Consider the following 17302-nt stretch of genomic DNA (forward strand, 5'->3'; position numbering starts at 1 on the left):
ACACGGAGGGCGGGTTCAGCCCGGGAACTTGGCCAGCCGCTGCCGAGCGCGGGTCAGCCGCTCCAGCCGCTCCTTCAGGAACTTCCTCTTGTCTCTGGTGTCGGTGCGCTCCTTCAGCAGCCAGTCGTACTGGTCCTTGTCCTGGAGCAGCTGCAGCATGCTCTTCTTGAGCTGCTCGCCATACGTCCGGAGCACGAAGAACTGGATGATCAAGGGGATGTGGCCGGAGATGCGGGTGCTGACCTCCTGCGAGGAAGGAAGGCGCAGTTCACACGAGGGTGAGGGGCCGCGGCAGCCAGGACACCCTGACTTCAGCACGGCACCCCGGCAGGGACTCAGACCCCGTGGGTGCACAGTCCCCGCTTGGGTTTCAAACCCACCCGCATCCTCTGTGGTCTGGGCAGCACCAGGCTAGGGACCAACCCCCACTCTGGGCTCCCGCCAGCCTCTCCAGACCACTAAATGGTGACTTCTGATGCAAGAGGGCAAAACGTGCCCTAGGAAGGTAAATGCACGGAGTACAGAAAGTACAGCGGACAGGCTTGTGGACAGTCTGTGGGTGGGAGGAATTGAGAGTAGCATTTAATCATATGCATTACCATGTGTAAAATACCTAGCTAATGGAAAGTTGCTATGTAACACATGGAGCTCAACTCCATACTCTGTGATGACCTAGAGGGTAGGATGGGGGTGAGGGAATGGGAAGGAGGTTCAAGACGGAGGGGACATATGTGTATTTACAGATGATTCTTCTTGTTGTATGGCAGAAATCAACACGACATTGTAAGCAATTATCCTCCAATTAAAAATAAATTTAAACAAACCTGCATTTTAAAATCATTTACAACTCTCCCTAAAAGATTCTATAACCTCTTTTTTTTTTTGTTTTAAATCAAGGCTGAAATTATTTAGCATAAAAGGAGGTGGGCTATCAAAAGCCACAGAAGGGAGCCCTCTGAGTTCTAAGCACGCTGGAAGTCACTTTCAACTTTCCTTTCTCCCTCTTCCTGAGGGAGTCCTTCCTGAGACAATACCTGCTTCCCACCTCACCCACGTCCTCTGCTTCCTTTTGGTCTACTAAAAAAATTATCCAAAGAATAAATTTAATCAGAAAAATGAAAAAAGGCAGACACCCAAATGAACTTTTCGGCCAACCCGATATTAATTTGCTTTACTTGACTATTTTCCTTTGTTTCTGCTGGACTAGGCAAAGAAAGAGATTCTCCCTCTAGACCCTCAAGAAGGCACCCAGCCCTGCTAACATCTTGACTTTATCCAGTGAGGATCATACTTGATAGGAAAAGTAGGGCGTTCTCATTAAAGTCAGGACAGGGCAAGGCTGTCTGCTGGTCTACAGTGGTTTCAAGTCGCACTAAACGGGCAAGAAAAGTTTGAGATATAAAACCTGGAAAGATCAGGGAGAGTGTAAAACCACCACTGTCTGCAGAGGGATGAGTGTTTGTTGGGAAAACTTGGAGAAACAGATGTAAAACCACCACAGACAGTTTAAGAGAATCAGCACAGTTGACAAATGTAAGACAACATACAGAAATCTACAAATGAGATGTCATGGAAGAAGAATCTCATTGATAGGAGGTACAAAGATGAGATAAGAAGTAGGAATAAACTCCAGACGTGTGTACCACCTACACAAAGAGAAGTTTAAACACTTTTGAGACTCCCCAAAAGGATATTTAAGGAGGAACCTCAGGGGTCTCCTGATGTTCTTGGGTAGGAAATTTAAAGGCACAAAGGTGTCAACTCCTCCACTGCAGGTAGAAATTCTTCTGAGGAAGAAGGACTTTGGCCTGTGGTCTGCAGATTCGGCACCTGCCTGGCTTTCTGCATGGCTTGTCCTACCTACCTTGGACTTGATGAGCCAGCCTCCATAATTGTATAAGCCAGTTCCTTTGTTTATACTTATAAATATAAAACAAGCCCTAGCCTTTCCCTAGATATAATGGTCAGTTTCATGTGTCAGCTTGACTGGGTTGTAGACCCACTTATTCAATGAAACTCTCATGTAGGTATCTCTGTGGAGATATTTTGTAGATGTGGTTAATAGCTCCAATCAGTCAATTTTAAGTAAGTAAAGCTACTATGGACTTGTAGCCTCATTCCTAACACAATTTCTTTGTCTTCATTATGGTTCTTGTTAGACTGTCCTAAGCCTTGCTAGTTGGCATTCTTTCCTGCTTTTGACAATAGCATAGTGCAGAAAATTGTCAAAATTTCTATATTCTATGATTCTGTTTCTTTAAATTGTACTCTTCAAGTATTCTGTAGTCTATTACGAAATATAAGATGTACTATCAGATGACCAGGACAGAAAGCAAGACTCAAAGAATACAAGAGAGAGAGAAAAAAAAAAAAAAGATCATCCTCAAGAATGTGGGTGGGCCTCACCCAATCAGGTGAAGGCTTTAATATGTGTGTATGAGTGTGTGTGTATTACTCACTCTCAAAGGTTCTGCCAGGCAGCACTGGGGGGTGAGCTTGGCTGCAGGAGAAACCAAGGGGGCACAGGGCTGTCCTCGCCTTGCCCTTTACTGGCTTCACACACACCCGTGCACATCCCAAGGTCTGCAGAGTCTGACCGTTTGAGCTTTGTTGCTCAGAGTGTATCCCCATCCAGCAGCATGGCATCCTCTGGGAGCCCGTCAGTAATGCAGAATTGTGCCCCATCTCAGACCTGCCCCGCTACTGCTACATCTGCATCTCTGGAAGATCCTGGAAACATATGAGCATGGTTGGTGTGAGATGCTCTGCCTGAAGTGATGGAGACATCTGGTAAACCAGGAGGTTGCCATTTGTCTTCTTGTCCAGACTTTCACATCCCCCCGGGCTTTGAGTTATGCATCCTTCCCCAGATGAATTAGATGGACCCTCAAGTTATTTGAAACATAAAGTGCATGTGCTACATTGCTCAGTCATGTCCAACTCTTGTGAAACCCTATGAACTACAGCCTGCCAGGCTGCCCTGTCCGTGGGATTCTCCAGGAAAGAATTCTAGAATAGGTTGCCACACCCTCCTCCAGGATATGTTCCCGACTGAGGCGTTGAACCCACGTCTCTTACATCTCCTGCCGTGGCAGGTGGGTTCTTTACCACTAGTGTCACCTGGGAAGCCCCAAAGGTAGGGTAGCAATCAAAGTACAAGTCTCTGTGAACAGCAGCTTCTCCAGGGCCAGTGGTCACTGCCTTCTACACTTATCCTGCTGAATATTCACAAGAACCCTGGGAGGAGGTAACCACTTTACCTCCTTTTAGAGAGGAAAGCTAAGGCTCAGAGAGGTTAAATAACTTGACTGGGGCCACACAGCCAGCCCAAACCAGATGCAGATGGCTCTAAGTAACAACTCTTTCCATGTCTGATTGAATTGCTCCTACAGAGGCTTACCAAGGGCTGAAAGATGGGGCTGGTGGTCCCCTTACAGGGATAAGACTGAAGAGACAGGCTCTTCATTCTCAGAGACAGAGAATGGATGAGAAGCACTGTCCTGAGACTAGCAGACTCACCTGCTGGTACGCGGTCAGGTGTTGAAAGATCTCATCTGTGGAGGGCTCTGAGACCTGGGATTGGAAGTAATGGTTTGATTTTTTGTTCTTTTCTTCTTCTGCCTCCTTCTCTCTGACCTGTTGCAATGCACGCCGGTACACCTGGTCCTGGCAGTAGACCAACTGCTCCATTTGGAAATGTAGTCGGATGGACTTCTCAGCTTCATTTTCTTGTTCTAATCGAATGTCTTCAATTTTGGACTATAGCAAAGGAGAAACACAACAGAATTTCCATCTAGAAACAAAGCATTGGGTCAGAGGACAATAGCTCCACTGCAAAGGCCACCCCTAGCAGGTGCCATCTAGAAAAGAGCTGGTGGCTTTGGAGCAGCCTTCTGTCCCCACAACAGCTTATCTGGGTAGGGAGTGGGACTTCCTATTCTGGCTGAGGGTCAGAGTTTCCCAGGAAGCCTGAGCCACACAGATGACCAGACCGTGCATCCCCAGGGCCTGGGAACCTGCATGGGCTCTGTTCTCAGGCCTGATTTCCAGCTTTTTTCCTTTTCCCTTTTACAGACTTTTCCATCTGAGGAGGAGAAATATTTTTCTACCAGAGAGCTCACAGGGATAAGATGGGAGCCAGATTCCATCAGTCAAATTGCACATATTCCATGTTCCTGGGGTTTAGAGGAACTGGCTGCCAGAAAGTCAAAGAGGGGACCCTTCACACAGAAAGTTACCTGGACCCCCTGGCTTCACTGAATGCAAGAGTGTGATGCCAAGTGTGGTCCTAAATCTTCTTCTCTATGTTCCTTCTGACTAAGAGGGCACTCTTAGTCCTAGTCTGTAGATGAGGAATCAGAGGCCCAGGCAGGTTAAGAAGCCCCAAGACCTCTGGCTTGCAAAAGGCAGAGCCAGTCTTCCCATCTCTGCTGGGTGCTGGGTCTAAGGTTCGTGTCCCCACCAGATTCATGCATTGAAAGGCTAATCCTCAACAGGATGGAATTTGGAGGTGGGGGGCCTTTGGGAGGTAATTAGGTCATGAGGGTGGGGCCCCCACAAATGGGTTAGTGACCCTCTGAGAAGAGATCCCAGGGACCTCTCTCTCTACCTCTGCCCCCAGCCTCCTGTTTCGTGAAGACGCCAATGAGGCCACCAGCACCTCCATCTGGGATTCCAGTCTCTTGGACTATGAGAAATATTAAGTGTCTGCAGTGGTATTAGCTATGCAGCCCAAGCCAGGACAAGGGGGAGCCCCTGTTCCTAGATCGGACGAGTCGTTCCTATTTGGTTTCCTTGATGAGTTTCCAGGTTCAGGACCAGTCTCTTCAGCTGTAACAGGGTTCCACACTTACTGTGGCTCTCCTCTGTTCCTGTGACTAAATATTTTCCTTCTGAATTGTTTCTCTCTTTCTCTCCCTCTTACTGCCTTTAACGAGACATCATCGCTCATATCTTAAATTCACTATTGATCTTGACTATTTGCTTCTCCAAATACATAATAAAGGTTGAACAGTCTTAATCTAAGAAATCTGTTTTCTAATGTCAGGCCTACATTTTTTTTTTTTAAGTAACTTAATGGTCAGTTTTACCTTGGCAGTTCGGTGGAGGTTGAAAAATTCATTAAAGTGTTTTCCTGAAACATCTGTGAAGGTATTCCGGATTATATCTGGTGAAAGAAAGAAAAGTCAAGTCTTGCTGGAAGGACCCATGACTTCATAAATTGCAAAAAATAAGAGGGTAAAACAACAGAAACAGTTCCCTGCCTCCCTCTTCCCCACCCCCAATCTTCTCTTTCTTTCTGAAGGAAGAAGGTGTGCTTTCTTACTCAAAAACATCCTGGAGGAATTTTAAAAATCTATATGTCCACTGAAATATTTATCTGATGTTTACATTTTCTTCCCAAGTATAAATAGTTGCAAAGAATGCAATTTCTGTTATTATAAATACATTAATATTTATAGTAAAACACATCACTTTTTAAAATACATCAATGGAATCAAAATAGCTCTGTTATCCATTTGAAACAAATAGGTGAACAAACTCTCATTTCAATCAGAAAACTTACATTATTTCATTTTTGAAACTGATATCTCCACTTGACTTCCTCACAGAATGTTATCTTAGTGTGATGTACAGTATCTTTATGCTTGGAAATTTTTTTTGGCTACACTGTGAGGCATGTGGGATCTTAGTTCACTGACCAGGGAGTGAATCCTCGCCCCTGTAATGGAAGTGCAGAGTCCTAACCACTGGACCAGTGTTAACCACTGGCTGCTATGCTTGGAAATCTTTTGGCTACATATCACATTTTTCTAAACAGAAATAGGTATATATAGACTTTTTAATGTTTTCTGAAGAATTTTCAGAAAGCCTTGAAGCATTACACAAGAATTTTCTTTAGGACTGACTGAAGAATGCACAATTGATCATCAAGACACAATTACAGATTCTGGTTTGTAGTTATTAAGCCTGAAGGTAAAATTTAGTTAGAAATACCAGGGAAGCCACCTGGACTTCCTTGGTGGCTCAATGGATAAGAGTCCACCTGCCAACGCAGGGGACGCAAGTTCGATCCCTGGTCCAGGAAGATCCCACAAGCCGAGGAGAAATTAAACCTGTATACCACAACCACTGGGCCCATGAGCCTCACCTACTGAGCCCACGTGCTGCACCTACTGAAGCCCACAGGCCCTAGAGCCCGCGCTCCTCAACAAGAGAAGCCACCCAAATGAGAAGCCCGCTCACGGCAACTGGAGAGTAGCCCCCGCTCGCGGCTACTGAGAAAGACTGTGCACAGAAGGGAAGACCCTGTGCGGCCAAAAGTAAATAAAAGGGCAAAGTAAACAAAAAAGAAATACGTGTCTTATCAACTGTGAAAAGGCTGTCCTCCCTTCACCCCTACGAGTTCACGGATCCTCAAGATTGCGACTCGATGCTAAAATGAGACAGTTGAAGCCTGAGTGAGGAGGGTGTCAGCCAAGGAGATGACAGAAAAGAGATTCAGTAAGCTCAGAGCAGTAAACAGGAAACCAGGGAGCGAAGATTCTCGAGGTGAAGGGGGTGCTGAGTACTGCGGGGGACTGTGCGTCTCCTCCACAGTGCCCACTTGGCTTGCGGTCGGCACGTGACCACAGTGACACCGTCTCAGGCTCATGCCGCACTTTAGAGGCACAGCCCACTCCCATCATGTGCAGCTGTTTAGTCAACCTTACTTCTCAGAGATTTCGAATAAACAATAGTGTTTTGAGATTGTAAAGTATGCAAAGTGGTGGAGTAGAGGGAGGTGAGGTATGATAAGAAACATACATCTGGTTCTTGTCCCTGGTTCCTAACACAGAGCTCTTAAACCCCTTAGAATATCCTGGGTGATGGGCGCATCGCTTGTTCTAACAAGGTGGCCCTAGACAGCTTCAGGATGGGGCTGGTCACCAGAAAGACCAAGCCTTTGATTAGAAGCCTGGAACTTCCAACCCAGCTTCCCCCTTCTCCCCAACTTCTGGGGGCTAGGGGAAGGGCTGGAGATTGAATTAAAAATTGATTATGCTCCCATGGGATAATTGATTGTGTGTGTGTGTGTGTGTGTGTTAATAGCTTAGTTATGTCCGACTCTTTGTGACCCCACGGACTGTAGCCCTCGGGGCTCCTCTGTACATGGAATTCTTCAGGCAGGAATACTGAAATGGGTTGCCATTCCCTTCTCAAGGGGATCTTCCTGATGCTGGGATCGAACCCAGGTCTCCCTCATTGCAAGCAGACTCTACCATCTGAGCCACCAGGGAAGCTGTATAATTGATTATACCTTCATAAAAACCCTTAATGACCAGGCTCAAAGATAGCCAGGCTGGTGAACATGACCACATGCCGAAAGGGTGGTCCCGCCGTCTCCACTCCTCCAACAGACGCACTTGTGACCCGCCCACATCACACACTATGCATATCGTTCATCTGCAACCTTTCACTGCAAACTTTCGTTGCAAACTTGCAATCTTTCATATCCAACACCAGTAAACTGGTGTGTGTGTGTGTGCTCACTCAATCTTGTCCCATTCTTTGTGACCCCAGGACTAATCTCTGCCAGGCTCCTCTGCCCATGGGATTCTCCAGGCAAGAATACTGGAGTGGGTTGCCATTCCCTTCTCCAGGTGAACTTCCCGACCCTGGGATGGAAGCCCCATGTCTTTTGCGGCTCCTGCATTGGCAGGCAGATTCCTTACCACTGAGCCACCTGGGAAGCCCCACTAATAAACTGGTAAAGGTAAGCAAATCCTTTATAGCAAACCAGTAAAGTAGAGTATGCTCCTGAGTTCTGTGAGCTGTTTCAGCTGAGTATGGAATCCCAGGAGTGGGTGGTGGGAACTGTGACTTATAGCTGGTCACTCAGCAGTACAGGAGTCTCAGACACGGAGCTGCCATCCACAGAGGCGGGTCTTGTGAGCTGAACTATGGGTCTATGTGAACTCTAGGCAGTTAGTGTCAGAAGGGGAATGAATTGTTGGACACCCAGTTACAGTCTGGAGAAGACTGGTTGGGTTGCTTGTGTTGGAAAACACCCCAGCAGGAGGTACTGGCTTTGACCTTCTCCTAGAAAAATTGATAAAATGCCTAAAGTAAAACCAAGAACCCACCTGTCACCGTGTGCAGCATGTCCACAGCAGGCTCTTCCAGAACTCTGACCTGCTTTTTTATGATGGTCTCAAACGTCTTGTAATTCACAAACCCTGGCAACTCTCTGCCACGATACCGATTTTCAAATTGCTTGATTTCTTTACGTATGGCTTCATAACCTACAGAAGGAAAGGATAGCTCTGAATTATTTTGCAGAAATAACCTTGCTGGTTTGGCTGAACACAGTAGCATTCTGACCTTCCTGAAAATACAGAGGAGCAAGAAAAAAAATCAAATCTGATTTTCAAATTGAAAAAGATTCAAGGATTGCAATAAAGAAACAGATTTTGAGATAACTGTCCTTAGTCATCTCAAGATGGCATGTGTAAAGCCAGGGAAGGACACTGAAAAATAGCAAATGCAGAAACTTACTAAGACAGTTTAAAAAAATTTTGGCTGCACACCACAGCTTGTGGGATCTTAGTTCCTTGACCAGGAACTGAACCAGGGCCCCCTGGTTCAGCTGGACTCCACCTTCAGCATTGGAAGGTGGAGTCTTAACCACTGGACCACTGGGGAAGTCCCAAGACATATTCTGGAAAAGGTAACTTGAGTAGGAAATTTGGTAAATCAAATTTGATTTTGTAAAGAAAATTGTACCATAGAATACTATGACCTGCAGACACTTTAAAAAATAGAAATGGAGACTTTCCTGGTGGTCCAGTGGTTAGGACTCTGTGGGCATAGTGCAGGGGGTGAGGGTTTGATCCCTGGTCGGGGAGCTAGCATCCCACATGCCCCTCGAGGTGGACCCACTTAAAAAAAAATAAAGAAATGACCGTAACGCCAGCTGGAGTCAGTGACTCAGCATATATTCCCAGGTTGCAGTAGGAGTAAAATGTCCTTATAAACCAGAGGGATAATACAGTTGGATTATTAATGTGATATGTTATCACTGTTTACCACATAAAGCACTTAATTTTTTCTCTATATTCTTGGAATTCTTTTTACTCTAAACAAACTAGGGTGTGAAGAACCTCCTTCATGGGGTGGGGGGAGGATGATTCAGAAGGACTAAGGTTCCTTCTTTTTGAAGAACTAACCAGGGATGGTAGCCTGGTTACCCTCTTTTGGTTAGGAGATACTTTCTGAAAGGCATTTAAAAAAATTAAGATTTAATTGGCATACCATAAATTCACCATTATTAAAGTATATATTTATTATATTCACAAAGTGGTGCAAACATCACCACTATCTAATTCTCAAGCATTTCCACCACCCCAGGGAACCCTGTTTCCATCAGCACTCATTCCCCATTCCCTCTATCCAGCCCCTGAAACCACTAATCCACTTTCTATTTCTATGGACTTGCCTGTCTTGAACATTTCATGTAAATGGAACTGTATATCCTGTGGCCTTTTGTGTCTCACTTCTTCCACTTAGCATAAGGGCCACTCTAGTACGTGTGAGATGGGATTTAACTTGCATTTCTGATGGCTAACAATATTGTGCATCTTGTCACGTGCTTATTAGCCATGTGTGTGCGGGTGCTCAGTTGTGTCTGACTCTTTGCCACCTATCATGGACTGTAGCCCCTGAGGCTCCTCTGTCCATGGGATTTCCCAGGCAAGAATCCTGGAGTGGGTTGCCATTTCCTCCTCTACGGGATCTTCCCAACCCAGGGAGGAAACTCATGTCTCCTGCATCGGCAGGCATATTCTTTACCACTGACCACTGGGAAGACAATCTTATTAGCCATACCTGTATATTTTTTCTTTTTTTTGAGGAATGTCTATTCCAATCCTTTGTCCATCTTTAAATTGAATTATTTCTCTTTTTGTTGTTGAGCTGTAAGAGTGCTTCACATATTATAAATACAAGTGAGTGAGTACTAAGTCACTTTAGTTGTGTCCAGCTCTCTGTGACACTATGGACTGTAGCCCACCAGGCTCCTCTGTCCAGGGGATTTTCCAGGCAAAAATACTGAAGTGGGTTGCCATTTCCTTCTCCGGGGGATCTTCCAGAACCAGGGATCAAACTCACAACTCTAGGTCTCTTGCATTGCCAGGCAGGTTCTAAAGACTAGACCCTTATCATATACATGCTTTTTAAATACTTTCTCCAGTTCTGTGGAATGTCTTTCCACTTTCTTGATCGTGTTCCTGGATAGTGTTCTTTGATATGCACACAAGTTTTAAATTTTGATGAAATCCAATATATCATTTTTTCCCTTGTGTTGCTTCTGCTTCAGGTGTCCTAGCTGAAGAGACCACTACCTAATCCCAAGGTCACAAAGTTTTAAATCTATGCTTTCTTCTAAGAGTTTTACAGGTTTGGCTTGCACACTTTGGTTTTTGATCCATTTTGAGTTTATTTTTGGATAGGAGGTGCAGTAGGGGTCCAAATCAGTTCTTACATTTGGACACCCAGTGATATGGAACTGATCATTTGTTGGGAGGAATTTATCGTTTTAAAAAATGAGCCATTTTTCTCACAGGCTGTCTGCCATAAGCACTTTTGCCATAAAAACCTGGCCAGGCAATGCCACGAGGGAGCTTCTGGAAGCCAAAGACTGTTGTTTTCTTTGAAAGGGGTTAGCATGGTGCTCCCCCTCCCTGACATAAGAACACGCTGCACAGCAGGTGTACAACTCTCCGCTCACAGACTTGGCTTCTGTAAGCAGCACAGGGGATGACAGAGGATGAGGTGGCTGGGTGGCATCACAGGCTCAATGGACATGAGTTTGTGCAAACTCTGGGAGATCGTGAAGGACAGAGGAGCCTGGTGTATTGCAGTCCTTTAGGCTTCTTAAAATAGTAAAAAAAAATTTCAAATCACATTTTCTACTTTTCTTAGACTCTTGAAGATTTGATGATGCAAGGTGGTACCCAAGATGCTGCTGTATTTTCTTTTCGCCACTGCAACTATAAGGGCTTCCCAGGTAGCACAGTGGTAAAGAATCCACCTGCCAACCTGGAGACATGGGTTTGATCCCTGGGTTGGGAGGTTGCCCTGGAGGAGGAAATGGCAACCCATTCCATTAATCTTGCCTGGGAAATCCCACGGACAGAAGAGCCTGGCAGGCTACAGTCCGTGGGGTTGCAAAGCGTCGGATGAGCAACTAAACAGTGACTATAAGATCCATTGCAGGACACGTCAGGTTTCAAGGCCTCAGTGGATTACCCACTGGATTATTTCAGGGGCAGCACCGCTGGGAACACAAAGGGCATGACATACATGGCAGGCTCACCTGCTCCCTGTTGAGGGAAAACTGAGTCTTCTAAGAGTCATGACTGGCATGGGCCATTGAACCTGCATCTTCTCTCCAGGTGTCCTCTGAAGTCTGAACCTGATGCTTGCTGGCCTGAGTTCAGGGACTTGAAACAGCACATGTGGCTTTCACGCTGCCGAGTCCTTACTCTGACCGTCTTTGGCCACCGTCATCACGCACCTCCCCCAGCCTTGGACTCAGCTCAACTTGACATGTTTACCGTGGTGCCTCAGACTCACCTTTTTCGAAATTTTTCTCAACCACAGCACTCCATTTGGAGAACTCGGCTCGTACTTTGGTAAACAGTCGGGAGTCATACTGCTCCACGAATTCCTCCCCTTCTATTGTTGAGATGATCTCTTTATTAAATGTATCAATTTTCTGCCAAGAAGAAAAAAAAGAATCAGCAGAGATATTCCAAACAGAGCAAGGGAGTTTGGCAGTCGTGTGCATGGGTGAGTCCCTCTTTGCTGTCTCTCAGGCCAGATGGGAGGACAGGAGAGAAGAAGCTTGGGCAGCAGACAACCCCAAACTCCCCTCACAGCCTGGGGGGGTCCCCAGTGAGGGAACGCACTTGAGGAAGAGCCAATAGCACGCATGGGGTGGTCCACCACTCCCTGCCCGCCTTCTAACTCCGGGCCCATTTTGGTGCTAAGTGGGCAGAACGCGTTTGGATCAGCTTTAGGGAAGTGAAGACAGATGAACGTGACGCCCACAATCCCTGTGGACAGTGATGTACGACTCCCCGGCTTGGCGCCACTGGCAGTCCTCACCTCTATCAGACAGAACATTTTCTCACTTTCTTCTTCTGGGATGTCCTTGCCATACTTCTGTAACTCCTCTGTTATTCTCTGGTGAGTCTCCTTTATTTGATTTTCCAACAGGGGCAGAGTTTTCTGAGAAAAACAACAGAAAGACATAAATATGAAGAGGGAATGAGCTGTGGTTTGCGATGGGGAAGGGCTAGGGTTAGGCCAGTGCTTGCAAGAAGCTCATTTTTAATTAGGCCGGGTGGGTGGTTTATCAGCATCCCACCCAACATGTGATCCTCTAACAGGCAATAGCCACACCCCCTGGGAGCATCCCAGGCCACATCCACAGCCCCTGAATCTGAGCCCACATCTTAACAAGATGTCCAGGCGGTCCGTGTGTGTCAACATGGTTTAGCTCTGCACTTGCAAGACTCTGTTCAGCTCTGCGTGCACTTACACAAATGTGCATGATGAGTTCACTGGTCAGTCTTTCTGCCAGGCAGGGGATAGTGGCCTTCCCTTCCTCCAGAAGGTCCCTGCAAGAGAAGACAACATTCATGTCCACCTGGGTCTAGCCAGAAAATGCAGGTTGGCTCTCTGTCGCTCGGGAAAGCCAAAGTAAGTGCAGTTACTTCCCACTGGATGGCATGTCCTGCAACTGGATCACACAGAATCATGACTGAATTTTTGTAATGTTGCATATTTCGAAAATGGTATAGAATGATCCCTTCCAGCTGATACATTAAATGTGTCTTATGACACCTGACTACAAATGGTCTTTATAAAAATTCACATATCACCTAGAGATATGTTTCCATAACATGCACATACCCTTCTGTATACACAGTGCATTGGTATTGGGCTTCATGAAAATATATTGACAGATATTTACACAGGTGCATGGATGAAGCCTGAACTGGGGGACCCACCCTTCTCCAAAATGACAACTTAAACCATGAGCTGCTTGGGGAAGGAGATCAAGCCCTCCTCTCACTCTTTCCAAATATGTGTTTGTAGAGTGAGCTACTACACAGTTTTCCACATGTTAAAGGACTTTTTAGGATGAAGGGCAGCCAGGAAACATGAGTTCACACACATCTTTGCAAGAGTACACTCATACCTAAGTTTCAGCTTCTGTACCTGTCGAATTTTTTAATTGTGGGAAAATATACATAAAATTCACCACATGTGTGAGCTAAGTCACTTCAGTTATATCTGACTCTTTGTGACCCCATGGAAGGTAGCCCAACCAGGCTCCTCTGTCCGTGGGATTCTCCAGGCAGGAATACTAGAGTGGGTTGCCATGCCCTCCTCCAGGGGATCTTCCTGACCCAGGGATCAAACCTGCATCTCCTGCATTGGCAAGTGAGTTCTTTACTCACAAGTGGGGAGTGCCACTTGCGAAGCCTGTAGGCACACATTCAGTGGTATTAAGTACAATTACATTGATGTGTGACCATCACCACCATCTACCTCCAGAAACAGCTCATCTTCCCCACCTGAAACTCTGTCCCCATTAAACATCTCTCCACCCCCTCCCCCAGGTCCTGTCTCTATGAATTTACCCCTTTAGGGACCTTGTATTAGAGGAATTATACAGTGCTTGTCTTTTCATGACTGGCTTATTTCACTGAGCATATTGCCCTCAAGGTACAGCCGTGTTATAGCAGGTGCTAGAATTTTCTTCCTTTCTAAGGCCAAATTCTATTCCACTGTGTGGATAGAATTTTTTTAATCCATTTTGGATAAACATTGTGTTTATCTATCAGTGGTCACTCAGCTTGCTTCCATGTTTTTTTTTAGCTATTGTGAATAATGCTCCTATGAACACAGGACTGCAAGGATCTCTTCTGAATTATGTGTCTCTGCAGGCTTCTGGGAACATCAAATATGATAATGTTTACAAAGGACATGCGTCTCCTCCCACATACACATGTGCACACACAAGGGATCTCAGTGAATGTGTCATTTTTTCCTCAACGTCCTATAAGAATCTTTTTATTGGCATCTCCTTGGCACAGCACTATAATGGTTGCTAGCACTGTGATCTCTTACTCTAGTTTGTCCACACAAATCCCATGATTTTCAACATGTACATTCCACAGTCTTCACAATTAAAAACAAATCTGTGCTGAACATGCTTTAGGGGACATTACTGAACACATCTCTGATTGCTTGCCTGTGTGGAATTCCTAGAAATGGAACTCAGCCTTAGGGACACCTGTGTGATCTCAGCACACGCCATTGGCAGCGGAGATGCAAGCCCACACCCCTCCTTTCCCACCAACTCTACACCTTCTCATTATTTCAAAATAACCAATTTATCAGTATCATCCTTTTTTAAAAAAATTTCATTTTTGGCATCAGGGTTAGAAAGGCCTTTATCCTGGGATTATTAATTCTCCGCCTATATTTTCTTATGAGAAGTGGTACTTTCTTTGTACTTAATTTTAAACTTCCACTGATATTTATTTTGGTATCCCATGTTAAGTAAGGACAAATTTAATCTTTCCCAACTATTAAATAATTATTTCAGTGCCACTGATTGATAATGAAACTGACAAAAGCCCAGGAATTTGAAGTGCCACTTTTATCACAGACCAAATGTATGTACTTGAGCCTACTTCTGGGTTTTCCACTTTGTTTCCATCCTGTTACACTTACATTTATATTCTGTTTCCAGAACTATAATAAGTTATTGCAAAAAGTCTCCGCCTTCTTCTGAAGTTTTAGATTTATTCTTTGCCTACTTTGTGAATTCCTCCTTTACTCTTCCAGGCAGATTCCCCATGATCACAGTAAAGGAACAGACACACACGGATACTCTCAACAGCCAACCTTGGACAGCATGCATTTCTCCTGTGAGGAAGGAGGTCCTTAATTTCAGTTCTCCCTGGGAAAGCTGCATGCACATACCTGAAATGTGCATGATCCTCGAAGAATATCCGCTCTCTCTGCAGAGCCTTGTCCAGGCTCATCTGATGCTTGATGTCCTGCTGGCCACGGCACTTGACGATCATGTAGCCCTTCTTCAGGTGGAAAACCAGGTTTCTCACCACGTCCACGACCTTGTCTTCCGTGCCTTTGTCTACCAGATCGGGCTTTGTCAAGATCCCTGCAATCCAGAGACTCTGGTTACAGAATGTTCACATCTTCGCAGGGTGAGAAGTAACGTCAGCTCTCCTCCTGGGGAGCGAGGTCCCCTAGCCCTGGGCTTGCTCCCACGCTGCTTGGGGCAGACAATGCAGCTTGCCTAGTGAAGGTGCGAGGCTCAGCCCCTCTGTGCTCCTTAAGTTCACTTCACCAAGACCTTGGCTCTCATGCCAGAGAGACAGCAGCGTGTAATGGCCCGTTACATTCCTCCTGTTCAGCAAAGGAGTTCACTCTCATGCAGTGGGTCTCAAACTTCCCTGTGCATCAGAGCCATCTTAAGGTCCCGCTCCAGAGATTTTGATTCAGCAGATTTGGTAGGATCAAGGGACTTGCATTTCTAAAAATTCTTCAGTTAATATTGGTGCAGGTGGGGCCTGGCTCACACTTGGGAAAATAAGGGTCTGACCAGGATCAGCTAGGTCATTTGCAGGACCCAGTGCAAAATGAAAATGCAGAATGCCTGTTTAAACAAGTATTGCAAGATGGCAGCATCAGAACACTGCCCCGAGCACGGACCCATCTGTATGTGAGGCCCCGTGCAGTTGTCCAGCCCAGGATTAACTCTGAGGTTTACTGTGCCCACTTGTAGCCGCAGCCCTGGCTGAGAGATTCTCATCCCAGGCAGGATGGGCAGCAGGACAAGCAAAGAATGAGAACCTGCAGCTAAGGATGGTGGAGCAGAATGTGGAAGGGACTGACGGCATCACTGGTATGCAGGTGAGCAGCCTCTGCCCAGACTTCTTGTTAGGTGTGAAAATAAATTGCTGTTTGTTTCAGCCACTCTCCTCAGGCTCTCTGCTATTTACAGCCAAATGCATTTTTTCAAACATAACATTTTAACCATTTTTACATGCACACTTCAGGTGCATGAAACACTTTCACGTTGTTGGGCAACCTTGACCACTATTCATCTTCAAAACCTTTTCCTCTTCCCCAGCTGAGACTCTGTAACCGCCAAACACTAACTCCTATTTCTCCCTTCCCCCACTTGACTTCCTGTCTATGAACCTGACCACACTAGGTCCCTCATATGAATGAGGTCATGCAGTATTTGTCCTTTGGCACTGGCTTATGTCACTGAGCCCAGTGTCTTCAAGGTTCATCCTCATTGTAGCAGGTGTCAGAATGTCCCTCCTTTTTAAGGTTGGATACTATCCCACTATCCCAAGATAATCACGATTGTATGATCACTCACCTAGAGCCAGACATCCTGGAATGTGAAGTCAAGTGGGCCTTAGAAAGCATCACTACGAACAAAGCTAGTGGAGGTGATGGAATTCCAGTTGCGCTATTTCAAATCCTGAAAGATGATGCTGTGAAAGTGCTGCACTCAATATGCCAGCAAATATGAAAAACTCAGCAGTGGCCACAGGACTGGAAAAGGTCAGTTTTCATTCCAATCCCAAAGAAAGGCAATGCCAAAGAATGCTCAAACTACCGCACAGTCGCACTCATCTCACATGCTAGTAAAGTAATGCTCAAAATTCTCCAAGCCAGGCTTCAGCAATATGTGAACTGTGAACTTCCAGATGTTCAAGCTGGTTTTAGAAAAGGCAGAGGAACCAGAGATCAAATTGCGAACATCTGCTGGATCATTGAAAAAGCAAGAGAGTTCCAGAAGAGCATCTATTTCTGCTTTATTGACTATGCCAAAGCCTTTGACTGTATGGATCACAATAAACTGTGGAAAATTCTGAAAGAGATGGGAATACCAGACCACCTGACCTGCCTCTTGAGAAACCTATATGCAGGTCAGGAAGCAACAGTTAGAACTGGACATGGAACAACAGACTGGTTCTAAATAAGAAAAGGAGTACGTCAAGGCTGTATATTGTCACCCTGCTTATTTAACTTCTCTGCAGAGTACATCATGAGAAATGCTGGGCTGGCAGAAGCACAAGCTGGAATCAAGATTGCCGGGAGAAATATCAATAACCTCAGATATGCAGATGACACCACCCTTATGGCAGAAAGTGAAGAGGAACTCAAAAGCCTTTTGATGAAAGTGAAAGTGGAGAGT

At 45.6% G+C, this 17302-nt stretch overlaps 1 protein-coding gene across 2 annotated transcripts in view; it reads right to left on the reverse strand.

Annotated features, from left to right (window-relative positions):
- Positions 1 to 17302, reverse strand: part of MX1 (MX dynamin-like GTPase 1) — a 33400-nt gene that overhangs the window by 1452 nt on the left and 14646 nt on the right. Inside the window, exons 8-16 of one of the 2 annotated variants that reach the window (XR_824818.1) lie at positions 15046 to 15244; positions 12587 to 12665; positions 12151 to 12273; positions 11617 to 11758; positions 8127 to 8285; positions 5091 to 5167; positions 3520 to 3759; positions 2460 to 2730; positions 181 to 246 (exon numbers count right to left, since the gene is read on the reverse strand). Coding sequence is in view for 1 of the 2 variants with exons in the window: in XM_010834940.1 (XP_010833242.1) it covers positions 16 to 246; positions 3520 to 3759; positions 5091 to 5167; positions 8127 to 8285; positions 11617 to 11758; positions 12151 to 12273; positions 12587 to 12665; positions 15046 to 15244 (1250 nt within the window). In the remaining variant the exon portion in view is untranslated. Of the gene's footprint in view, positions 1 to 11; positions 247 to 2459; positions 2731 to 3519; positions 3760 to 5090; positions 5168 to 8126; positions 8286 to 11616; positions 11759 to 12150; positions 12274 to 12586; positions 12666 to 15045; positions 15245 to 17302 lie in introns of those variants that run through there. The other variant, XM_010834940.1, reaches the window with a different exon arrangement.

Source organism: Bison bison, unplaced genomic scaffold, assembly GCF_000754665.1.
Source record: "Bison bison bison isolate TAMUID 2011002044 unplaced genomic scaffold, Bison_UMD1.0 scf7180017864037, whole genome shotgun sequence".
Lineage (NCBI taxonomy): Eukaryota > Metazoa > Chordata > Mammalia > Artiodactyla > Bovidae > Bison > Bison bison.